Below are 27,620 nucleotides of genomic sequence, written 5' to 3'. Positions count from 1 at the left end.
TTCCCTTTATCCGATACACCCTTAAGTCCTCTGCTGTTCCAACGAAATCCTCTAAGATTTGAAAAAACGCGAGACACTCTTAATGTGTATGGTGTGCACTAATAGCACGACGACCCGTCCGTTAGTGGCGTACTGATGGCTAGTTCCGCCGTCGCGAAAGGGTTAATTGTACTGCTTACTACTAAAAGAAAGGGTTAAGAAAGCCCTGTTTTAAATCGTAACATTGTTCTTGTTGGAATAATTTGAATTTGAATTTCAGTCACGCTCTTTCCTACAAAAATAGCCGACTCAGAATTAATTTTTATTCAAAACTAACGATTTCTTACATGTGTCGCTATTTTAACCCCAACGTGTCAGACTCGTGGCAGAAATTCTGGTCAAGATGTGACGAAAATAATGATATTAGTAAGAAAAATTCATTGCAACCCTAACTTTCTTTCCAATTTGTAAAACCGAGGATTACTAAATGTAGTTAATCTGCAACAGACTCATTTTTGTTATCTGATACAGTACTGAAACGGCAAATGTCTGACGCTTAGATGAATAGTCAAACCGACGATACATTTGTTAAAATCTACAAAAATTTCGACATGTTCATCCCAACGTAAAATCGAAAAATGGGAAAGAACGATCTTCCAATGAGGTCCAGAATGTTCGGAATCGTTCCTCGCCAACTGTTCTCCGCGACAAATAAATTCGTTCGATCGAACGGTATATCGCGAAGGATTTGTAGACGGGCATTCGTCCCTTTTTAATCACGATGAGACACACCGTTCTCCTTCCTCCACTTTTTCTCCTCTTCGTCCTATCCCGGGAAACGCTTCGAATCTGGCGAAACGAAAGGGCGAACGGGAAAGATAAAGGCGAAAAGAATTTCAACTATTAAATTATAGAAAATTACGCTTCCCCGGACGTCGCGACGTCGGTCTTCGCTTTTTCTTCCAGCCATTTCTCTAGCGCCAATCCTTTAACCCTCCGTTTCTCCTTTTATTACCTTCGATCCCGTACCAACTCCCTTCTCCCTTCCAGCAGTTATAATTGCGAACGATGAACAGAGGAATCGTTACCTCGATTCGTCCCTTTCGATCGAAATTGAGATGTTGAAATGGTGAACGATGTGTACAAGCGCAGGAAAAATGAAAATTTACTTATTTTCAGCGGAGAAGTCTTACCACGTCTTCGAAATTGTGATAACTTTCTGTTTACCTACGTTCCCTTGTAACAAACTTTTAATATAGCGTTAACGTAAACTTGATAACGGCAGAGGTTGTTAAAAAATTAAGAAGACGATGGGTCAGAAAAGACCCGAAGATCGCACTAGGGTTAAATATGTTGCACGTCGTACTTTTGTGCAATTTAATAGCGTAATTCAGTTTAATATTCTATTGTTCGTTTTATTATAACACAATTTAAGCGAAGCCGGCGAAAAGTCTGTCGAAATGAGATTGGCGGTGAATGTGTTAATACGGTGGTAAACGCTGCGAGTGCTAGGATCGTTTATTTTAGCTTTCAAGACTATCGCAAGATAGAGCTAAAATCGTTAAGTAGCAACTTCGTTGCGGTTGAGAAAGATGAAAGTGCCAGCGGTCCTCACGGACGCTTAATTTCCCCTCTAAATCTATAAAGGTGGTGAACGCTGAAAGTTCGCAGCGTTCCCAGTGATAACGGTGGTTTTTCGACTCCAATTTTAGGATTGGATGAAACGGTCGGTAGAGAGTGGATTACGTTGCGAATTACGAGCGTCGCGTTGTTGTACGTTGATTAAGTTTATTTTGCAGCAGGATTGGAGTTCGATTTCCTACTGTAGTGGCCGAAAAATTAGGCGATATTTCGGAATTTTTTAAAAGAAATCTACGAGATGGATTAATGTGAAACTTTGTACAGTTGTTGAGGTACGTTTCGTGAATGCTCAGTATTTTTTTCGTGTTAATATCGTTATTTATTCAAGAGTAGATTTTTATAAAGCTAAGATGTTGCAATCCACTCGTTGTTCGGTTTTCACGAGCTCACTATGGCAGATTAAAATATGGAGTCGTTGGTCCTGCCATTTATTAACCTTGCTACGGTCTTTTTCAACACATAACGTTCTTACTTCTTCAAGAATTTCTCTTGTTACCCAAAAAAAAAATTTAATAAAACTGTTATTGATACAATACGTTTGCTTCTGTTCTCTTGATTCGGGTCATTTTTAACCCAAACACGTTAATTGTGCAGTTCTAAAAATGAAACTAATTTCCTGTTTTTCAAGTGTCAAACTGCACAAACAGAAAATTTTCCCTTCTTTTCCTTTAAAATCCTCAAATATAGCTCCTCTCGTCATTGGCTTCTTCATCGAGACAAATTCACCACCGTAATCGTTTTACCCAAATTTCCATTCTCGCTCGAAGAAGCACAATTTTCCGTAATTTAAAACATTTCAAATTCTCTTCGCCTTTATCCGCCGAAAAATTCACTCCTTTGTCACCATTTCACCAAAGTAGATCTGTTTTATTTGATATTTACCGATTCTTGTTACCGCCTTGATTCCACCGAGTTACCTCGCGTAATGTGCAAATTGGTTATCTCAAAGGATTCCGCGGCAGCGGAAGATTCGTTTCGTCGGGGATCATTGAATTTGTCAGCACTGAAAGCTGCTTGGATTTTATATTCATGCTTCGAAATGGACCTCGTTAATGTGACATCTGTTATTATTGTAGTATTACGGAATAATGCAGGATAATCTTCAAGGGACACTTTCTACTTTGATATCACGTTTTCTTACTCTTTATGCTCGAAGGATTTAAAGGACGCTTTCTTCCCCTTTGACGTATTAGCGAAATGAAGGAAGATACTTTTTTCGAGATACTTCGATAAAGGAGTTTGTTATTTTATTAATAACGCTTGTTGATAATTTACCGACAACTTCGAACGTCTTTTAGAGATCTTTGATATAACGACTGCGATCGATGTCAGCATTCTACGGATTCATCTTGAAAATATATTCAACTAACTGCAGTTCTTTAAAAATACCGTTCAATTATTGCTTTTCTCAATTGAATCTATCGAAGAGTAGAATAAAATCTTGTGACTCGTGAAAATCTCTTTCGTTGTACTCTTGTCCGTTACAATTGCTTTGTCTTCGCCCGTTACATTATCCTGTGTTCTTTCAAAATTTCATATTTTAATATTTGAGGCGAATGAAACAAAAGCCGAGGTCGCGTTCAATTTATTTTTCAACTTAAATTTAAATTTATTTTTCGACTAAAATACGAAGAATACGGCGATGCGGAAGAATAACGTAGAACGTAGAAACTGAATCAGTGTAAATAGAAAACTTTTCCTCGTACTCGTCTGGAAAAAGAAGGGAATAAATGGAAATAGAAAAAAAGAAAATAAAAGAAAATCCTAGAAAATTCAGCGAAATTTTTGAACTCGCGTGTTCAAGATTGCAACTTCGAACGAAGGCTTAGAAGAAGAATCAAAAGACAGAAGAAGAAAGAATGAAAATCATTTCTAATCGAAAAATATTCTTCGTTCAATTAGCGAAAAAATTCATTGGGTTTCGTAACGAAATTCGATCGATCGCGTTGTTCTCGCGAGGCTAGTACAGTCGTCGATATAATCGTAGTATCGAAACAATCATTCAAATGGTACGTTAATATTAACGTTGCCCCTAGTATCCTCGTTAATATCGAACCATCGAACTAATTAACAGGTCACATTGCGGCGGTCAATTCATTTTCTCTAATCGAATTAGACGGGCTCGAGCGTGATACGAAATGAGACGAAACCATCGGCAAGACAGACGTTCAATATCAAAATGCAGGTTCACATAATTAATCGTTTCATAGAACAGTTCCGTTTACGTTAGACGTTTCACTCAAGTTCATTCTTCATTAGTCGATCGCGTGCGTATCGTGACTAATGATCCGTTTTAATTCGCTTGATTAATTCTAATTTGCGTATTAGCGTAGGTAGAACGTTTCGATTAGTTCCAAATTCATGCCAAATTCCGAATCATTTGCAATTGTTATCGGCTGTAATAATTACGCCTCATATTCACAGTAATTGTGTTAGTGAATTGAAAGAAGGGAATTTTTGAAAATTCCTGAAAGATTTAAAAATACAGTGAAAGATTTACGAGATGGTTACTCGTGTAACATTTTTTAAGTACTTCAGTTGGATTGGATAATTGAAGTTAATTGTTGAATTATGAATAATTAAAATTTTACTATTATACATCGTTCAGAATGAGAGTAACCTCGCTCTCGGACCGATTCTCGCCCAGAGAGCGTAGCAGAGGGTAAGACGGAGAAAAACGTAGGCGGTTAAGTGGGGGTTTGGACGTTCTAGTGGTTCTAGCCGTGCCTTAGGCACGTCCCATACGCGAAACGAGGTTACTCTTACTTTGAACGATGTGTAGCAATTTTTCTGTGTGTTTGACCAAATATTAATGAAATATTTAATATTCAATAATTAATAAATAGCGATAGATCGATGAATTTTTTTGTAAGTTCAATTCTAATATTCCACCTCGCGAAACAACATTAACAAATATAAAAACTAATTCCTTGTATCTATTCTTCCAAATCTATTTATACTAAATCCGCATTTCTTCGCAAAATTATTCTTCTTCGTCCTTCTATCGCAGATAAAATTCTCTTCTGTTAATTATTATAATGGAATAACGAAAATATATGATTCGTTTAAACAAAGGCATTGTTTGCTAAAAACTTTTCTCCCAATCATAATCATCGTTATTAACTAACTCTTATACTACTATACTTCAGTCCTAAAGCTGACGTGTCCAAGTGAAAACTGATAAATCTAATCCTTACGAATTCTCCACGATCATGCACAGTAAACGTATCTTAGAAAAAGGAACCAAGAAACCTCCAGTATCGGGTAATAGTACAAATTCGGCGAGATATGTGTGTAATTGCGTAAAAAGTACGGCGATACGCTTGTCGTTGAAGCTTCAACGAAGATGTCTTTAACGATGAATTTTTTCTTGATTTTCAGAGCACGCCTGCAAGGACTTCCGGTGCACCCAGAAGGAATTCTGCATCGAGACGGACCTCCTTTGTGACGGCGTGAATCACTGCGGCGACGGCTCCGATGAGGCTGCCTCCACCCTCTGTGCCAGTAAGTTCTAATTACCAGCGATTCATTTTAGAGACCCTCCCTGGCGGCCGCGGGAGGGGGAGGAAGGGCGAGGTCCTTTCATATTTCAAATGAAATACGCCGCGGGCAAATTGATTTGTAATCGTACCGCGATGGCGGCCGAGGATCGTCGAATTCTTGCTTGAATTTCTACTGCTTAAACTTCGATTAGCAGTTTTTCAACAGTTTTTCAGCAGTTCTCGAGGACTCGCGAGATATTCGCGTGGAGGTGTTGTTTGTCACACTTGAGGCGGATTTAACACGTTGACTGCCAAGCTACGAGATAACTCATGATTTACTCATGATTACTTATGATTTCCAAGAATTTAGGGCTAGATTATTTAATAAGAAAACACTCTTATTTTAAAAACGACGAAATTAGACGACTAAATAACTTGGTTCAATACGAGAATGTTTGTGCTTCGTTTAATCTATATTCACAGTAATTAAATCGAAAATAAAAGAATAAAGAAAATAAAAAGTACTAATTCCGCTAAAAATATTACTATTTTATAAATTATTCGTTAGTTGCGAAAATAAAATCCACAAATCATTAAATGAAGCTTCTAACGAGTTCGTAGCAGCTTGAAGTTTCCATTGATTTCAGCTGAACGGTTTTTCCAAAGTAATTGACGTAATACTAACCATAGTGAAATAATAAAGAGCGATGATCTTATACAAAGGGAATTTCAGAGAGAAATAAAATGTATAAAGGGGATAGAGAGAGAGAGAGAGAGAAAAGACCGAATGGTCCAGATTGGCGTTCGCCATTTCACGAGAGGTATTTTAATCAATTTCTCCTTCCATCAATCGGCTGTTCCTTTATGTGTAAAATCAATTTTAGCATCTAACCTATTGATTGTGGTCCACATTTGAAACGAGCTATTCGAACAGCTGCGCATTAATGCCATAATTGTTCGATGTCCTATTCAAGAGTATTAAACGAACTCGTACGAAAGTTAATTACTTGGTCGTGTTGATTAATTGTCCCGGCAGATGGTTTCGCGTAAATATTGTACAGTTCGCGGCACGTTCAGAGACGGTCGCGAAATGTAGACACAACGAACGCGTAATTTGATAAGTAAATTATGACAGATCGAATGTTCGATTAGGACAAGATAGATATGTCTCTTTTTTTCTTGGATCGTTTATTGAATAATATTAAATTTAGACACTGATGCGTAAATAATCGATAAACATTCCTGTGTTACGCTTCATTCATATTCATCCTACCCTATTTATGAAATTAATATTCAATTAATACATAATCGGTACGTTATTGGGCGTAATTATTCCCTGTCTTCGTGACTGTTATTTATTATCATATTATGGAGGCGCGTTATCGTTTGTCAAAATACAACGCTATCGATCAGAAATTTGAGATAATCTAGCGCGAGATACGGGATAGATCAATTTACGAAAAATGAATTTTCGATAAATTAAATTGTTAACGAGAAACGAAGTGTCTGCTTTCTGTTTGAAAATTAACCCTTTTTTGTCATTATTATGCAAGAAAATTTCTTCTCTTCCTGAAATTATGTTAAAAAAAATTTGATTCTCTTATTGGGATGATTTTTGAAGCTTTTTTAAAAGATACACTATCTCGTTTCTCAGTATGCAGTTTGAAAACCTAAAAACTCATCGAATCAGTCATTGAAGCATCGAGCGCCATAAAGAAAAGCGTGAAATTCCCTTCCAGTGTCCCTAATTCCCTCGTAGCTCATTACATCAAAAAGTAATCTCTATCTGAACAATCGAGTCATGGACAAAACATGGCCAATGGCTTCGAGTGAAATTTCTTCTTTTTTTTTTTCACCACTTTCGCGACGTAATAACGTGTCGTGCGATCCCCAATGATAAAAAGTACACGCGGCGCGCTATCGATCTCCCGATTCAACGAAACTGCGTGCACGTCTGATTGTTAGAGGGCGGTTTCTGTGTTGGCTGTTCGCTGGAACACATTGTACAACGCCCCAGAGAATTAATTCTCTTCCGTTGTCAGTTGACCTGACATCTGGCAGCGAGATGAACTGCCATTGCTGTTTTAATCGAAAGAAGAAAGGAAAGCCATCAGCGTGACGTAAATGGCTACTTTTACGACAATGCTTGTTCGAAAGAATGATAAATTTATACGTTTGTCACGGGTGGATTAGGATAATTTTAGGATAACTATAGGTCAGGGATCTAGATCAATCCTTCGTTTTCTTTGTTTATGCATTTTTGTCACTTCTCTCGGATTTCACAAGTTCATCTAAATAATTATAAAGTAATATTTTTGGTTGTTTATGAAAAGAAGAAATAAACAGGAAGAGGATAGGCAGACGAAGAAAGAAAAAGTAAAGCTACCTAGGAAACTTTTTATATTTTTAGACTAGTTAGAATTTTTTTTATTTTTTCCTTATACTAATTTTGTAAGTAAGAGGGCGAATGATAGAGGTGATAAGATCCTCATGGATCCTCCTAGTGGTCCTCCTGGCCTCGGGTTACAATATTGGTATTACCAAGCAGTAATTAGACTTAGATTAGAAATTGTAGATACAGGGTGGGCCACATAAGACAGGCAGAAAATTTTTCCAAAGGATAAATAAAATGAAAGAAATAGCAAAGGATGAAAGAAAGTTGCACATTTGATTAAAAATTTTAGAATCCAGCGTCGTTTTAAGGTCACATTATTATACATGCTTAAATGCCCACAGTAGAAAAATATATATACATTCGTATAAAAAAAAATATAGAAGACCTTGAAAAAGAAATAGAAAAAAATGTTTCTTTCAGCTTATTCACCCTTTGAAACCATTCAAACTACGCATAAAAATTTTCTCATACCACCACTATAGCTGAAGAACATAATTAGCTGGCCTGTTTTACACGGTCCACCCTGTATAGTACTTACTAATAGGAGTCTTGGCGAGGATTAGGGGCCAGTAGGAGGTACCGCGACAAATAAATTCTAATTAAATAATTCTCTGCTTGCCTGTTTCAGACTCCGAGGCATCGACGATCTTGGGCATGCAAACGATCTGGTTCGTGATCTCGATCGTTATTCTGATCATGTGCGCGGCAGGTATGGTCGTGTCGGCGATCCTCTGCTTCTACAGGCAACGCGCCGCAACACCGAGACACCCGCATAACGCGCACAACGCCCAGACTCATCCTCCAGTCAGCTACCCATGTGAGTCACAAAAAGCACACTCGTTCGCGTGTCCACGCAAGTCCGTTCTCCTTCATGTGTCGTTTGCTCAATGTGTGCGTTCGTTCTTGAACCATTTTCACTACTCACTCTCATTTTTTCGTACTTTCGATGAAATTTCACGCGTTTCGCACTGAGTAGTGTACGGTGCTCAGGAGTTTGCCCCTGGGGCAGCACAGGGGCATCAGGGGCATTTTGCTCGCAATATTTTTTAACCATTTTCACTTTGTGTCCATTTTCACTATTCACTCTCATTATTTCGTCCCTTCACAAGCTGCCCTGAATACTGTGCGGTGCTCAGGATTTTGCCCTCGGGGCAGCACAGGGGCATCAAGGGCATTTCGCTCGCAAATCACGAATCTTCGGCTTCGCGGTGCTAATGATTCGATTATTGACAATAACGACAATACGTGTGCCCTATGTCTAAGATTGTGTCAGAGAAGGTGAGTTAATGGGGATATGAACCAATCAGACCCACGATTCTTCCAAGGGCAAACTCCTGAGCTCTGCACAGTACTCGTTCGATTATTGACAATAACGACAATACGTGTGCCCTATGTCTAAGATTGTGTCAGAGAAGGTGAATTAATGGGGATATGAACCAATCAGACCCACGATTCTTCCAAGGGCAAACTCCTGAGCTCTGCACAGTACTCTTGGAACATTCGTGTAAGACGGAGGGCGAATTAGTCTTAGCTTCTTTCATGCTTGACTAGGATTGAAAACGTGAATAGCAGAAGGTAGTATCTCTGGTTTCTTTCGTGGAATTCTCTTTTTGGAGGTTGTTCGTTTGGTTGCAGGATAACGTAAGGAAATTGTGGGTTGAGGATAGATCTATTGAAACGTAGTTTGTATGTGAATACTTGAGTTATTGGATGTTACTGGGAATAGAGGAGTATGAAGTTTCACTTGTTAACTGAACGTGCTTTTCAGACAAAAATGAAATCTCAAGCAAAACAAAAATTTGGTTTTGTTAACAGTTCTATTGAAAATGAGAAATCTCATCGATGATCTAACTCATCTTCCCTAGTTAAAGAGTACGTCGATTATATTTCTCTTCTTGATATGTTTCTAGAAATTTTATCCAGAAAGGTCTATAAATTGTCAGTCACAGAGTATTATTAGGAAAATTATAAAAATTTAACTGCCGCAGGACGTAATAAACCTTTTGAAAATCAGTACTCTGTGAAAGCTACTTTTCAGCGTACAATTTCGCTATTATTATTCGAAAGTAACTAAAAGTACCAAGGGAGAACGAGACCAGTTACGATATTAAATTTGATTTCTAGCCGGTTAAACGAAATTACGTCTAATTAGCATCTAAAGGCAGGTGTCTTGACAACGTGTCTTGAGGTAAGCCGAGCATTGCATAAAGGATGCAGAACCCCGTTTCAAGCCCGTAAACTGTATAATTCGACGCGACGTAGAAATACCGTGCACGGTTTTAATAGTTGGTCGCGTATTAATTCATCAAAGGGGGTGACTAATTAGTTTGGCGCGAGATTAATTTAACAGAAACGCCAGGTTAAGCTCAATGAAGGTCCGTGTATGAAAGCTTTCACAGTTCACGCGGAACATGTGGTTTTTCTTGTGAAAAGACCGAATTAGAAGGATTAAGGTAATTTACATTGCGTTCCAGTGATTTCACGCTGATGCGACGCAGGTATTGGATCGTTTTAAACGTAAAATAATTGGGAATTCGTAGAAATTCCAGTGCTTACGTTTCATTGATTTCTTTCCAAGTATTCATTTCCTGATTATTCTGCCAGCTTACTAAACTCTTCTTAACAACGGTGATCTCTGTAAGGAAAATGGAGGAGTTTGTAACGACGGTGAAACAAAGGAAAAATGATCCATAAACGTTTCTTATGAATTAAAATATATTTATCGCGATCGGTAGATTGTTTAAAAATATCCATTGTTATATCCTCTATATTTCTATATAAGGCAATAGTTCAAATTTAAAAATAACACCAATTTTTCTTTCTCCTCGTATTTATTTACAAAAATGAAACTTTTTATTTTCCAATCTAAAAATGAAGTTTTCCATTGAACCAGCCACTGTTATAATAATTTGTTATTTACGTTAATTTGCCTGCGGATACATTTGAAAAAGTACGTATTACCAGACGTTTTCGTTGGTAATTACGATTGTACGATTACGTTGACGTTTTAAACTTCAAAACGAAATTTCATTTGACGAGATAAAAATGAATCGTCGTTCTTCCATCGAATTCGTGAGATTTCTTCAAGTCAGACGAAAATCGAGCAACACACATCTGTTTCTAATTCGAGCATCGTCGAATCGGTTTAAACCGCTCTAATTACGTCACAAAAGTTAATCAATTTACACTTGTGAGAACTACGCGGTCCCTTGGATCTCGTATAAGTTTGGCTGCTAGTTTCAGTTACGTTTCCTTGTCTCTCCTAATTGTTTATTACCCGACTGTGCTTCTGAAGTCGTAGTATGCTTTAGAATTTAGTGTAACAGAGTTGGTAATGCAGTGCAGAAATTGGTGCACCTGAGGCTACACTACACGGCATTTAATAATAGGTTTCCTTGCTCTGAGAATACAGAACCGTCATTTGCGTACGTATTAGATTGGGTTTCCGTGTTGTGTTTCCTTGTTAGTTGGAGCAAGTGCTTTGCTTCTTTTGACGGAGCACCGCGATCGATTATTCTTCGTCTTCAATAGATTTCGCTCTCTTTCAAAACTCGTTTCAAACGAATCAGCCTTCGTCCTCTTCGCATCAACGTTATTAGTTGTGTCGAGTATTTCTTGAAGATCTCTTCGTTAAGTCGGGGTATTTAAAATATCTTTTTTTTCACTTTTCAAGGAGAACAATTGCAACGTAAGTAGTCTAATTGTATTATTTTATTTCATCTGTATTTCTTCGTACTTTAATTTGTGGGGCATGTAAATGAATTTGAAAGTAGGATTGAGAAAAATTGCATTAGGTGGCAAGTGTTTCTATTTTTATTTTGATATTTCGTTCTAGAGTGAAATTTTCTCATTTTCGTGTTCTATGCTAAGTATAATTATGAAAGATTAGCTAATATTTGAGGTAAATTATTTTTCAGTAAAAGTAGTATGCGTTCGATTTGATGTAATTATTAAAATTTAATTTGAATATATAGAATGTTCAAATTTACATTCAATAGTGCAGCATACTTAAATGAATTTTTCTGAAAAATTATCGAAAGAAATCGGTAAAGTTAATTTTGTAGGCTTTTTGGGGACGGTTTATGGCTTGGCCTGCGCCTCTTGGCGAGTGACAAACACCAGACCCGAGTACCCATCGGTTCGGCCCAGCGTTATCTTTGCCATTCGACGAGAGTCGGTTCTTAGCTTCGGTAATAGACGGACGCCGAAGAGTCCGAAATAAGCTACTTTGCACGGCATCCTAATTTGAATAAAGTTCATTAGACCACCTCCTACAATTTACGTGACGAATTGTTTAATATATCGAGTGGTGATCAGTTTCGTAGATTGGAAAAATGATGCTTATCGATATGACAAGTGGCAACAAAACAGTGTCCCTTTAATAACCCATATAAATACGTATGAACGAAAAAATCGTCGATTATTTTAGCGAAAAGTTAATTTACTGAAGTTAAAAATAATTTCGCTAAAATTAATATCATCGAGTAATTTAACATTCTCTAATTAGGAAGTTATATTGCAAGTAATAACAGGCACTCTGTATAATTTTACAAATTAATTAAAACTAATTTTCGTCGAATTTTTGGGACAGAAAAAACTGTATTTAACGTTACGATAAAAATTCGCGACGAAGTTATTGAAATAACACCGAGCATAATTGATCGAATTACAAATTCTGGATAAAAAAGGAGCACGAGAAGCATTGCTTTCGAGACTCCAAAACGGAGAATAACTTCACAATCTCTACTTGCGTGTACACTTTGCGCAGTTCTGAAACCCCATTAAAATATAACATTGAATCGTTGAACGGTAAATTACACCGCGATTTAAGAGAAAGCAAGTGAAATGAAAAGAGGACTGGACACATCCCGTCACGGGGGGATAAATCTTTTCTTGGCTCTGTGAAAAGCTGTAATTTAACGGAGTAGCGGTTGAATCTCCCCATTTACTTTGACTTGGAATCCACGAGTCTGTATGTAATTTCATTCGGTTAACATGGACGAAAGGGAGAGAACCTTCCTCGAAAATTTATCCTCGCTCTTCTATGTAAATGCAAAGCAACCGAACGTCTGACCGGTAAATATCCTCCTAACCGATCATAAATTTTATGATTCACTCTCCGCATGTTCTGCCTTTTATTTAACCGTTTATTTCTTTTTTCTTCCTTCGTTCGAATCTACATTACAGTAATCTCTGTATTAACCTCGCGAGCTCGATGCTGAAATTTATTATTTCCCGTATCCTTCGAACGGAAATTACGGCAGTGGGAAAAGCAACGTGCGCCGTGTAATATATTACGGGGACACGTTTTATGGGTTCGTGTAAAATGGTCGGCGATAGGTGTCTAATAGATTCCCAAAGCGACAAAGCGTGCTTTATTTTTCACCAACCAGTGAAATACCGCTGGAAAATAAAGCCGGCGAAATCACGTGAAATTTGTGTCACCTCGGTGTATTATACTTGACGCGGGGCGATGTTGTAACGCGCGGGGCGAGAGAAAATGGAAATTACCGAGTGCTGTAATTTCGTTGTTCGAAAGTGTCACGTGTGTAAGGGAATTCCGGTGAAATTTCATTTCTTGTGAGAAGGAAAAGTATCAAGGGTGGTTCATTTTTGGATGGAAGAACTAGAAATTTGGTATTTAATTTGGGGATAATTGTTTTTTTTTTTTTTTTTTTTAAGAATATTTTGAGGGCATGTGAATTACATAACAGTATGAGAAATAAGGAAATGTAATTTATTAAAGGAATTTAAAAAGTAAATTTCGAGCTTTCGTTGAATTTAACCGCGCCACACAAATTCTTCGCTGCAAACGCGGGAATGTAGAGATTTTAGAGACTAAACTGATCCACTTAAACTCCGGACGATTATCATAATATCAGCGAAAAACGATATTGACGCGTTCACCCGAATCACCATATCGTATAGTTTCATCGCGCTGTATAATTTTCTATCTGAATCGCGCGAACAGATGCGTTTCGAGTTTTACGGAATTATCGAACGAAACGAATCTGTATCCCACATTTCTCCGTTCCGTGAAAATCGCTACTTTCCCTTTAAATTTAAGCGCTATTTTCAACGATACGCAATTTGCAATGATTACCGGTGTCTCGTGGTTTATTTTCGAGACCTTCTTTGTGGGATCTGGTAAGACGTAAAAATTCGAGATACATCTGGGAAACTAAAAATTCAGCTCTAACTGTGGGAAATTTTCGAAAGGTTTTACAATCCTAAATGCTACCCAAGCGATCTTTTAAATAAATTTCACATTTTTGTATCGTGTAGGTATATATTTATATCTCTGAAAGTAATAATGAAGAAGTATCTTCTTAGATTCTCACTTTTATTGTCAAATGTTCTATTTTTTCAAATTTGAATGAATACGTTAATTTTATATCTACAGCTAGTATTGAAATCTGTCGTTAAAAAAAGAAAGAGAAGAATCGGGACCAATTTAAAAATCTGTCGTTAAGAAACAAAAGAGCAGAATCGGGACTAATATTAAAATACAAACGTTCCTTTAATAAAATCGCAAATACCTAGGTTATACGGAATTTCGAATATCGTTGTTTCACAGTTCGATTCGTTAATTATCGGTATTCCATCAGTAATTTCCACCGATACTGATCATAACCGTCACGATGATAATTATACCTAATCGTATCGTAAAATCACGACCACATTATACACGGCTATAACAATTGCATTGTACTCGCGGATCGCCATATTTACGGATACGAAGCTACTGTTAAGCGAACGGGAACTCTCTGATGGATAAAAGCAGTTCTTACCTACGCTAAGCTTTGGTTAATCTTATTTTCACGTTATTCCAAGCAAAATTATTCACGATACTGGAACAAGCATAATTATACGTCTACGAAATTGTCACATTGCGATTTATAAAGTTTACTTAAAAAATCTACTGTAATTGGAAAATTCACCAATGCTTGCACAAGCATAATTACATCCGTGTTTATTTTAATCGTTACACCGTTATACTGTGCGCAAAAATTCAGAAGTTAGTCAGGAACTAAATTACAGACTAAATTTCTAAATTGAAGACCAAAATTCTTAAGAACGACTGTTCTCAAATTTCGAGCAAATCAATTTTTGGAAATGGACACGCAAAATTCTCGACGAATCGTCGTAGAATATAAACCGAACGACGTAAAGCATATAAATCCACGTTTTTTTGCACTTTCTTTTCATTAAAATTCGGCGATCGATTAAAATTGCAAATGTGTGGGCGGTGCGAGGATTCGCCGAAGTAAATAACCGGCGAGTAAACAGTGACATGTATCATTTTGAGAACAGCACCGAACGTAACGGCGCGAACTGCCCGGTGAATTTTAACTCCGCGGCAATTAATAACACATTGTCGTGTATTGTAATGCATATTGCGCGGAGTTAACCGTAACGTACGATCGACCGCAAATTCATTTTTCACCGTGATATGTGATCGCTTGGAAACGTACACACAGGGGAAATCGAGGAATATCGTGACGGCAAATATTAACTGGCGATATGTACGTATCGAGTACGCAAGCGTCATTAATTCGAAGATCCAGACCTCTTTGATGAGGAGTTACCTCTGCAATTGTTTACAGTGTGGCTTGTTACGTGTGAAAATAGACGTATGGTGCACTTGGAGGTATAATTGTTCGTTCTAATTCACGATTTTCCTTTAAATCCATCGGATAAAGAAGAGTGGGTTTTGTGGAATTTATGTGGTACGTTGATTTTCAGAAAAAATATATTTTTAGTATATATTAAAATGTACGATATTACATTTCCTTTTCGATAGGTAAATTCATTTATTCCTGTGAAAACATATTTTTTCTCTAATGGCGTTCTTTAATCTATTTTAATATCCATATTTTATCAAAATAAATATTTTTTCATATGGTACGATCATTAAAGAGAAAATGTATTTTTGTAGGAATAATTAAATAATTCAGAGGTCCGGAAAATACAAAAAGAAAAATAATACCTGAAAAGATCTGTCAAGTATATATTAAATATATTTTTATATGATTTCACGCTTATTTTTACGAGGGAATAAATAAATTCATTCAGAGGTCTAAAAAATGTATCCAGATTAAGGGTGAATAAATCGAAAAAGAAAAATAACTTTTTTCCATCCTCTTTCATTTCGCGAATTTTTTCAACTCCCCTCGTATGAAAAGGCTCATTTTGTTATTGCACCTCTCGTGTTATGCTTAAAAGAGATTGCAAAGGTTCGTATTACCAACATTAAGTCTCAGAAATTTTACGTACAATACCTTCCTCTCAAAAACTGAATTCACCTTCTTACGCATACCTACACGTCAAAACTCAAAAATATCGCTTAAAGCCAAAAATCTAATTTTCCAAACAACACTGGTATCTTTAAAAAATTGTCGAATAAGAGAAGAACGTCGCCTGACACGTCGGTGGAAACTTCAGCTTTCGTTTATCGAGAACGCAGTTATTTAGGTCAATTTGGCGAACTATCGGGCCAGAGTGAAACGATGCAACGAAATTAAAGGACGAATACAGAGTAAAGAGGGCGGCGAAGAGGAGGGTCCGATGGAGAAGTAAAACGTACGGCGAGATTTTCATTAAACGATCGATCGCGATGCATCCGAGCGAATGCATTCGGTTTATGATATCGTTAGCCCATCTGTTGTTTCGATCTCTTTCCGAACGTGTTTCTCCTTCGGCTTCGGCCCCCCCATTTGCATCGTCGCCGCGTGCTACAATACTCATTTGCTCCGGCAAAGAATTCAGACCGGCAAATTGAAATTCGCTCGATAATTCGGTGGAAAGTCGCTCGATGTTCCGATGCTCTGTGTATCGGTCTGTTTTTACTCGACGTATTTCGTTAACGAACGGTTGATTGATAGTTTAACGAGTGAAATTTCTGGGGTAAAAAGTTGGATAGCCAGAGGAAAAGCGTAATTATGAGAATTTCTGTGAGAAAAGTGGACAAGTTCTGATGTAGATAATAAATTTCAATTTGAAGCAGTGTCTGTTTTATTGTACATTGATAGGGTTATCGGTAGACTGCTGTAAAATATTGTACAAGAGTGTAGTTAAAATGAAATCGTTGCTTAGACAGACATTTTTTTTTGTACTGTTTGTTTATAGTTATTTGTACATTTTGTAATACTAATATTTATTTGTCACAGCTATTGGTTGTTTTCTGTTGGTTTTTTTGAAATCATGTTTTTACAATATTACTTAAAAATTGTGCTGCGAATATTGCATAAATAATTCCTTCAATATTTGATAAATATTTTGCCTTTACTGTAGACAAACGTGTAGATTACTAAAAATCGTATACCAGTATTGGTAAATTTGATTCGTAAAATAAACGAGATTTTTAAGCATATAAATAGTATATAAATGGCATAAATTTTATTGTTTAAATGAAAATTAGTTCTCAGAGATCTAATATTTAATTTGAAATTTTTCAAATTTCCCTGAGACAAGAAACTTGAAAAGGGGTTGACATTAGGCTGGTGTTCTTAATCTCGTTAATTTAATTGTTGGTAATATTCACCGATAATTAATGAATATTTACTTCACTGTAATACTAATATTACGCGTTGCTCGAAATAATATCTTTGTATTTCGTCGATTTGTTTGCGATATTTATGCATTAAGAATGGAAAGTCCGAGGACGCTGGAAGCTCAAGTTTTACATCCCTCCTCGAGAAAGTTTAAGAGCTCACGGTGAAATTTCCGTGGCAAACAAACTTTTCATCCTGTCGTGGAAATATTAAAAAGGAAAAGGGAATGGAAAAATCAACGTTTCCTTTCTTTGTCATTGTTTTACTTTGGATCGTTATCGTTTGGTTCGAGTAGGAGAACTTCGAAAATGGATGGAACTTGGTAAAAGTTTCTTTTGTAAAACCGAGCAAGAACTTGGAAATAGTAAAAATAGCGAAGAAACTGGGCAAATAAAAGTTCGTAACAAACAGCGTGGGAAAGTGTACTGTGCAATATCGAATACGTATTTAATTGATTATAAGACTTATAAGACAATGCTGTTTAATTGATAAAAATTGTTTGTTGAAATAAAAAATCTTGTTATCTTATTTAAAATCTTATTAAATTTTAATCGACACGATGCGTTATCAGTTACCAAGTATGTGTTTTTATCAATTAATTGCATCGTCTTACAAGGCATGAAAAGCCGTTAAATTTTTATTATAAACACTTTTTTATATCTACTACAGTTTTAAAGATATACGGGGAAATAAGGTAACGCTTATCTTCATTCAACAGCCGTTTTCACCCCGAAGAACCGAGAAAGGGCCAAAAGAAAAAATTGCCCGATACTTTCTCGAGGTCCTCAACAAACCTGCAAAGTTTGAAAAAAAAAAACGAAATTTTCGGGTCACCGAATTTCCCTCGTAAACAGAAACACCCTTTCGAACAATTCTAAGGAAAATAGACGTCACTTATAGCAATTTTGATCATTCCAAGGGAGAAACACTTGCCGTACACCTTCGCCACGATCTAAGGTGACCGCACGACAAGGTGTATTCGGGGCAGCGTGCATCCCCCTCGAAAAAGAACTTCCGCTTGATTCGTGCGTGCGTGGGGCCTGTGTATCATTGAATTTCCTGCCTGTGTATCGATCGGCGGCCATTCGGTTCAGCCAGCAAAGAGCTCGAAGACAGAGAGACGGCGCGGTGGCGGCGGCGGAGGAGGCGGAGGCGGCACGAAACGAAGGAAACGTTTGGCGGAGATTAAAAGACAGCCGGCCTCCAGCCTTAATTTCCGTCCCGCGAATAATTCAGACCAGCTAAAGTCTTGCTGCTGCCTCTCTCTGCTCGCCGAGTAGGTGAGACATTATCCGCATCGCGAGACGCTAATAAATCTTGCAATGCCCCGTTGCCCGTTATCAAGTCGCCGCGCTCCATTAAATCGGGACGTTACAGCCTCGACTCCCTTTCCACAAACCCCTTTCTCCCTATAGTTCTTCTCCCGTATTTCTCTCCGTCTTCTTTCGTCCTTTCTTTTCCAAGCTCGCCTGTCACCTCGATCCTCTCTCGATTGGCAACCGCGAAGAAACGCGAGGAGAAAATGTAAATAAACCCCCCTTCGACCAGCTTTCTCAAATAAAATGCAAATTGTCTGCCTGCCGCTACCCCCTTTTTAGCAACGAATGGTATGGAACGAGAGTAATTGTGTCCTGGGTTAAGGGAGAATCGTGGTACGATATTGTGTATCGATCATTTCCGATGAAAAGCGTCTGGTGATCTCTGAATCGAGTGTTTCGCAGTTTCGCGATGGAGATGTGCTAGAAGGGATGGTTATGATGGAATGGAAGTCGTACAATGGTTGTTTGTACGACGGAGCTACCATATTTTTCTAGATGGGGCAAATCTTTTAGGTTCGAACGGTTCTTTTCGAGGAATGCTGTATCGGCGGGTATTGGTTGAAAGTAATGGCGGTCTTAACACATTTATTTGTGAGTTTTTTTTACTAGGTGTGCAGGTATTAAATTGAATGTCTTCTTTTCGAAGTCTAGAGGATTTTATCGACTCAAAGTTGTTATAGTTTCTCAGAGAGGGAATTCGTTATTTGTCCGATAAATGGAAACAAGTTGTTTCGAATAATTGAGATTATTTTGAACGTGAAAACTGTGATTTTCGGTAAATAAACGTTGAAATTTGTGAAAGAAGGCGCCGAATTAATTTGTGCAACTACTAAATTGTTTCTGAGCTTCTAAAGTTAAAAAGAATTTGTTTCTCTACTCTCTATTTTTTTTTTATTTACTAAAATTCTTTTCGTAAAAGAAGTATTATAAAATACTTGTTTATCAGCGGATTCTTGTAACATTTCGCCACCATTCCTTAGCAATTACTTTTAAATTTACATCTAAAGCACTCTAAAAAAAATACAAAAGGTATCCCTGCACGATCTTACTAAAACACTAATTATTTTCAAATTTTTACATTTTTACGTCCATTTCTGTAAACATCTTCATGACGTGACAGACACATTTGGATCTAGATTTACAGATCACTCAGCCCCATAAAGAAGCAAAGTTCGGGACAGTCGAAGAAAGTTTAGGAGAGACTTTCGAATATTTACCAAGGTGACGAGCAAATTCGGATGGTCTTCTTTTTTTTTTAATTTCACTCCATTGTAATTGATCTCTTTGCCAGTGTTCAGACGTGCGTGTAAATCGACCCGGTAATGGCCGAGTTACTGGGTCGTGTTCTCGTTTGTTTATCTGCCGTTTGTTGGCCGCTCGAGAGCTCGTGTATTCGAGCACGGTAGAATTTACAGAGAGCCGCTGGCTGGCTGTGCCGTTTCCAGTTTAACCTAAATTTTTCGTCGCCGCTGAAAAACTCCCGTTATCGCTGCTATCAATGATATTGTTCCGGAAAACAGACAACGGAGAATTAAAAATCGTGACAACGTTCGTGTGGAACAGACTGACCTTAATACCGCTTGTATAGAAAATATACTACCCTTGAAAATTTTCGAAAGAACTGAAGATAACATTTGCAATCTTCGTTGTTCGACATTTTTTCGCTCGTACGATGGTTGTTGAATTCATTTATTTATTTTTATGCAAATTTAACGATGATTCCATTTCAAGGGTACAAGGTTTTATATTTGTCTGTGTGAATATTGAAAATGGTCAAATAAAATGTAACGAGAGGAGAATCTACGATTAAATTTTTAAATTCACTTTTCTCTCACCTACTTTTTTTATTATCCTCGTTTATTTGCGATACGTTACAGAATAACAGAAAAATCCGGTAAATTAGCATAGTGAATTATAGATATTTTGCTCACAAGCTGATATTTTTGTAGATGGCACAGAGGCGTTAGGATCTGTTTTTATTATCTGAAGATTTCTCCCTTTTAATAATGCAAAATAGAAGATACTCAATTTTATTTAAAAAAAAATATTGACAGCCCCTAAATCTACAAAATTCGTCGAATCTTCAAAATATTTTTCTCAATAACTGCTGCAGATCTCGTTAACATCTCTCTCACAAACACACGAAAAAAAAAAAATCGCAAACAGCCAAAATATTTCTGTACACCGTTATTCAATACCGCCTAATTCGAACCCTTCGAATATCAATATCACCGAACAGCGGCGAACGCACCGAAAAACGTTCCACGCACTACAAAATCCGCGGTATTCCTCCAAAAGCAAAATCACGCTGGTCCCGAACATTACTCTACGATCGAGCGCGTACAAACGATCCATGGAACGGGGTATTTCGTCCGCAGAATGGCCCAATCGACGGTCCGCCGTGTCTAAACGGATTGCGTGTAATTATCGTCCGATAATCGCGCCGCATTATGCCTTATTACAAGAGATCGCCGCATGCGGCCACCGGCGCGATTTGTTTGCGTTTCGCGATAACCAGTACCGGGGGGTAGGAACGAGCTTTGATTTATAATAGAGGGACCCCGGTTATACAGTCGTGAACGTGAACGAGGCGAGCAATCCACAGACAGAGTTTCAAGCCGGCCAATGAAACGAGCCACGGTTTTTCGCGTTCGCCACCGACCCGACCGACGTTCTGTACCCGTCAGAGCGACGTGCGGTCGCGTCCTACCCGTATCGCTGAACCGTGAACGCATTTGTTCACTGGATGACGCGCACTTTCCTCCCATTTCGTCGAATTCGAGAATTCCGCAGACTCGTTTCGCTGAGAGGAACGTTTGTAAAATGTTACGCAGAGGTCGGGAAAATGATCGTTCCGTGATGGAGATCTCTCTCTCTCTTTGGTTGAGCATGTTTCGCGAGCAATTGGGGAAATGATTGTTGTACCGGTATTAGGGGACGAGAGCGAATCGTACGCAGACCTTTGGATGGTGGAAAATTGTGGATGGTTTGTGGGTGCTTTTGCAAAGGAGGGCGGAGAAGTTTTGAAGGGTTTCTCGGTGATCGTTCAAGTTGTTAACCCGCTGTAACGTCACGAATTTGAATGTTGGTTAGATTCTTTTTTTAACCCTTAACAGCTCCATTGTCGTTGCTGCGGCGACATTGTAAGATATATTTGTTCAAGCTTCGCCGGTTTTTGCACGTGTGTGCCGACTAATGTTCTAAGGCTTCGAAGGACCAGTTTCTTGATTGAAACACTAAGTTTATATTTTATGTTCTATTTTCTACAACTAATTCAAGATATAAATTCTACTGCGAAGTGAGAGGTGTTTCTCTTGCGAGTGGCCAAGTGATTCTCCCGCGAGTTGCAAAGTGTTTCTGCTGGAGTCTCTGCGGTTTCCCTCGACGAAGACTCCTATTTTCCCAAAAACACCCTGATTGGTGATTTTTCCTTTTCTAAATCACCAATCAGTTTACTCCGGTGCATCGCAGCCTCCCTCCATTTCGCCCTTAGCGCGTCATCTTAGGATGGGGTAGACAACGACCGGAGACAGTGTTCGGTGGACGGATGCGTGGGAATCCTGTGGAATCTCCGCATTTCTAGGCTTTGTTAAAGTCAAGTGGTCCATCGACGTTGGCAAAAGTCGTGGACCACTTTTCTGTTTTCCGTTCGGAGACTCCAGGATTTGTGGCAGGGTCTGGTCCTAGGGACTAAGTGTCGCAGGCGACGCAATAAACATTTGTGGTGTTTTGAGAAAACGATATTTGCCTGCGATGGCGACCAGTTGACTCGCTGCCATAAATCCGGCTACAGGATACGCCTTAACAATATTTTTAAGAAAAATTGAACGCCTACGAAGTATCTTCCACAGAGGCGCACTCGCACCATTGTAAATAGTCTCGGAGTAGCTGGTAACCCATAGTAAAAATGATTCAGAGTTTCTGGTAGGTCATATTAAAAATTGCGAGGAGTGCAAAGGGTTAATAGATTTATTTTTATTTTATTTTGCGACTTGGAAGTTGCGTGTCCTTTCAGGGTTTCTCGGGTGATTGTTCATGTTTGGAGATTTAATGAGTTTCTTTTGCTGGGCGATGGTATATCTTAAGTAGTTTAATGTTTTATTTGTCAACCCAGTAAAACGTCAGAATTTTTGATATCGTTTAGAATTATAAATTTAATCGACAAAATAACCAAGTACAGTAACTTGATTATGGAGTACATCGAGGACGAACAGAGTGATTTCTCCAGAAGAAAAAAGAGAAAAATACTACTCTTGATAGCGTGAAATAAAAAATTTTTGATTCTACAATGTGATTTGATAAGTAGTGCCAACTGATCGATAATACAGACAAGAGAAGTTTCGTCGTTTCCGTCAGATCGATCCAAGATAGACTTCCTGTTTCGCGTGAATTTAATTAGTCCTTTGATTATCACTTCCGTGTTTGTCTGTGGGGAAGCGTTATTGGCGCATGCAGGGGGCGAAATTCAATTCATATTTAATTTTGTCACCATACCCAATAACATGTTATTTGGTTACCCTTCCTCTTTGACGCGAGCTGCTTGCCGGTGCCTGATCAGCACATCTGATTCCACTTCGCGCAGCCGTGAAACTCGATTTGCTCCTGGAGGCTACAAAGTGTTCAAATCCTATATAAAGTTCATCTAAGTTTTTCCTAACACAGGAGAAAATTTAATTAAAAATTCTACGATTCTCGCTATTTCTCCAGCAATAGTTACGTATTAATAAGTATGTCAAATTTTAATTACAAACTGCTACTGAGTGATCAAGGTACTTTTTTTGAAAATGCAAATGTGAGAAAAATTACAAAAATGATGGTTTTTCGTTTAACATTTTTCCATATTTTTGGAACACTCGTTGCAAGTATTTCCTCCATTTTGGATTATAGTCTGGTAAAAATGTCGTTGAACAATGGCGCTATTTTAACAGAACTTTACAGCATCGTTTCTCTTTTAATTGAATAATCTCTGCCTAGCCTACTTTTGTATATTTTGTATTATTAGCTTGGCAAAATGAAATTACACTTAATTAATATGCAGTGCACGTAATTTCGAACAAAGTTAGGTAATCTGGTTAAGTGGCTTTTAAATAATAGCTTGTATCAGTCGGCGGGTATAAACCTAGCTATACAACATAAAAGTAATTAAAACTGATCCTAAACATTAACGATACTGTTAATTTAAAAATATTAAAATTATCCTCTTCCTGTCGTAGATTGTTTAGTAATTCCTGTGCAAAGAAGAGAGGTAATTTACGCGATTAAAAAATTCAATTTTTTGCTGCGCCGGAGAAGTACTATTCTAAGAATATTAATCAGCTTATCAATATTATCGTGGAATATTAGCGAGCCTCGCTTTTAGGCAGTTTCAAAATTATTTAACAAAATAAAGGAGTTTTGATTATACACATAAATGTTTCCACTTTTGAATGCCAAAATTTTTAGTTTATCCATCCAAACTTTGGGAATTTTTTTCATAAATAATTGCTAAATGAAAACTTTCAATTTTTTCACAGGATATAAATGCAACTTTCATCCTTCCTCTCTAATTTTTAAAAGGTAAAAATGTTACAAGCGTGCCTTCTTAATATACTCTTCATAATCTCCAATCAATTTTTTTTTTATTCATTGCTATACACTATCAGTTCCACAAATAATCGCAGATAAATGTATCAGACTGTCAAACGACATTAAAAAGACAACTCCTTACCGAAGCGTCAAACTACCCTTTTTAATTCCACAAAACTACAGTTTGATGGACATATCCACGCATAACAACTTTCTAGTCAGGGTGACCGAAAGTCCCACAGAAATCAGGCTGGAAAACATAAACCAACACTGGCAAACAAATTCAGTCTGTTCTACAAGTTCCCCCAGGAGCGAAACTCCCTCGCAATGACTAGCAACCAGGTTGCCATTGCCTACGGTTGCCACAGCAGCAGCTCGCATGACTGGAAAAATGCGAGAAAGCTGACTAACAAGCGGGAGGAAGTCGAAAGAAACGGAGAACGAAAGAAGCGTTGGTTGACGAGCAACGCCGGACTCTGGCCTCGTTCCAACGGAGCATCGACCGTTTCAAACCCTGTTTCTTCGTTCGCCGCCGCTGGAACAGGGAAGAGAAAACCTTCTCCCTTCTTTTTGTTCACTTCGATCGAGACATTTCTGCGGATGTAAATCAATCGAGAGTCGTTCCTTGAACGCTGGAAAAAATCAGTGGGAGGAAAGTGACAAACTGTGACAGAAATCTGTATAGATGCACCGTCGCTATAATTGCTTTGCTTTGTTACTGGTATCTTTTTATTTAAACACACTTCATCCTTGAGATATTTAGTGTTTATATAAGGTAATTTGGTTTCTCTAAAATTCTGAATAATTTTCATTTTACTTATTTTTAGAGATTCATATGCATTGTCACTCATCAGTTCAATCGCGAAATGCATTATCACTCGTAAGTCTAATCACGATTGTGGACGATTTCTGCTAGAAAAAATTCGCGAGGAATATTTCATTGAGATCTGTCATATACCAAAATTTCATCGAAATTGATGATTATCACTTCGAGATGTTCCCTCTTAGTTACTTTAAATTTTACTATATTTTAAGGGATAACCAAACTTGTAAACTGCAGTGCACGCTCATCTAATTCGGTATATTAAATATAACACACTCAAAGTGACGTAAATTCTCTTTTGCAATCCTCTAACACTCGCCAATCATCGCTATCTCTTCAATTTTCGTTGATAAAAAGAATCGTCCAATTCGCAAAATTTTTGATCCTATTTTTCTGCGGTATTCTCGTGTGTATTTTTCTGCGTAACAATCTGATTCGAAAAATTACGCGCACACAACAGTTTCCAATTGTTCCATCGCGACGAAAAGTTGGATTGAAAAACTGGCCAATTATTGAGGCTTAATTGCGAAAGTAACACGTGCCGGATTAATTCGAAGACTCTTTTATCGAAGGTTGTTGCGCCGAAAATAACGAGGTGGCCGAGCTTCGCTGGGTAATTGGCAATTTAATATTTCATTTACTTATAACGATGCGTCCTGGTGGTGCAGGGATTTTCGACGGAAACGCGTCGAGAGAAAAATGGGAGATAGAATTTTGTGTTTATAATTTTTGGCGGGAAATATTATTCTTATTTACGAATTAATGTAGCCGGGCTAAGAATAGAATTTTACATTAATTTTCACGTATTTATTGCAATAATTTGCGTTAGTGTGAGTTAGACGGAATTTACGGCGATGTAGAATAAGCATGTTTTTAAAACAAATGATCGCTGCCGGAACGTTGGAACAGAAGAATAATTGGACACGATTTAAACCCGACAGCCTCGATTAATAATTCCAGCTGATTTCCAGTTTTAGTAACATTTTCGTAGCCTCGAGAGAACGCAACAAACGAAATTTATTTATTAACCAAAGGGACAAGTTATTTCGCAAGAATAACATATGAAATTGTATAATTTTCACGTTAATAAGTTCCAACGTAGAAATTCGCATAATTTCACCGAATGCAAATGGAAAATGTAAATTTCGAGCTTTATCGGTGCACGTGGAAAGTTTTTCTTGTTTTTCAACACAATAACAAGAGAGTTCTTTCAGCGTTCAATGCCTCTCTCTCCGTGCATTTTCAACAAGCTAATTCTTTCTGGATCACAGTTTTACTATTGGAAAAAGCATTATCCGCTTTGTTACAGTGTTGCACAAACGGGCTGCCTCTTCTGCAAAATTCGAACGGCTGATACTCGAACTTGCATTTATCGCTTCTACTCTCGGTGAATTTAAATCGCAGAGATTGATACGTGAGTTTCGGTTACTCATGTGCGTTCTAACGAACGATAGTAGGTTTTTCTTTGATTTCATGAATTCTGGGCTCTTTGTTGAATCGTATACTTTTTTCTCCTGGAATTTTAAGAAATGGAAAGAAAAAATAATTTACGTTTATTGTATGTTGTACATAGGAATTTTCAGAATTAATGATCGTTGTTATTACTAGAATTACGAAAATTCGGAATTCTTTATTGGATTATGGGAGTTATTGGTTGTTGAATAATTAATAATCCTTATTTTAAACTATAAACTTTTATTGGACACAAGGAAGGTTCGCTTTTCTACTTGATGGTAAGAGCACTGTCTACGGACTGAGAATGCTCCTACGCAACGCCCTAATGTTGTCTACGACCCCGCTGGAGACCGAAGGGCCTTTTGTCACGTATCATAAACATTTAGATCTTTATTAAACAGAGGTACAAAAGTAATATATACTTCCTAGTAAGGCGTTAGATTCATTTTTGTTATATCTAACTGACTGATAAATCTAACATTCTTCGTAGATATTTCTACTCGAACATAATCTCTTTTCACAGTAGACTCAAGAAATGTAGCATCTCTGCTTCTTATTACTGTTTTGCAGTTAGGTATTATGAATCTGTAACCTTTGGTATTGTCACAGTATCCAATAAAAATCATTTTGTGTGCCTTAGGATTCCGACGGAAAAGACTAGGTTGCTAATTAGAGGATAGGTATAACGGGTGGTAAAAAATGTGTTGCGCTGCCGTTCGGTACAAGTTTTACTTAGGCTCGTCTAACGGTCCCGTTGATCCTCTGCGTCGAGGCTCGGTCAGGGCTGTTTTATGATTTTTTGGGAACCGTTGTTCCGTACGGAACAATATCGACAATGAAATTTTCACCTATGACTAATCACATTTCATTTATAAATGAAAAATTTGTAAGAAATGCGAGATTCCGGCGGCGAAGTGGTGGCCTGGACTTTGTCACACAGGAAGAGAAAACGCGCGGGTACCTAAGCCCTTTCCCCGGAAAGTCAAACGAGGGGGCTCCGACGGTTTTTCGGAGCAACGTGGGATACGACGCGGAAAGGACACTCTGAAAATAGCCGTTGAGCGAGACGGACGCCGGAATCCTTAACAGTCGCTTAGGAATATAGAATAAATACGTTTTTGGATACCACACTATCCTGAGTTAAATTCTTTTTCTCAAGCGGTGCTTACAAATTTGTGAATGTTAACAGAAATTTATATTTCACAAAATTCACTTTGTTGGCAAAGTTAAACTAGCCAGCGAGTTTCGAACATTTTTTTGGTACATTCTTGGCCGAGGTTTCCGGTCCTTAATTGTATACATTCCTGCGAATTCGACTGCCTCGGCACGCGAGGCATATTTACATTCGCTCCTGAAAAATCCTGCGTCGCGTCGCGGCTCGTACTATAATATCAACACAGATCGAAA

General features: G+C 37.8%; 1 protein-coding gene across 1 annotated transcript in view; it reads left to right on the top strand.

Annotated features, from left to right (window-relative positions):
• Positions 1-27,620, top strand: part of LOC108579009 — a 116,672-nt gene that overhangs the window by 84,684 nt on the left and 4,368 nt on the right. The window contains exons 4-6 of the mRNA XM_017942436.1: positions 5,002-5,124; positions 8,126-8,314; positions 8,607-8,775. Coding sequence (XP_017797925.1) covers positions 5,002-5,124; positions 8,126-8,314; positions 8,607-8,775 — 481 coding nt within the window. The remainder of the gene's footprint in view (positions 1-5,001; positions 5,125-8,125; positions 8,315-8,606; positions 8,776-27,620) is intronic.

Source organism: Habropoda laboriosa, unplaced genomic scaffold (assembly GCF_001263275.1).
Source record: "Habropoda laboriosa isolate 0110345459 unplaced genomic scaffold, ASM126327v1 scaffold78, whole genome shotgun sequence".
Taxonomy (NCBI): domain Eukaryota; kingdom Metazoa; phylum Arthropoda; class Insecta; order Hymenoptera; family Apidae; genus Habropoda; species Habropoda laboriosa.
Note: the sequence above shows the minus strand (reverse complement) of the source record. Positions and strands in the feature narration are given on the sequence as shown.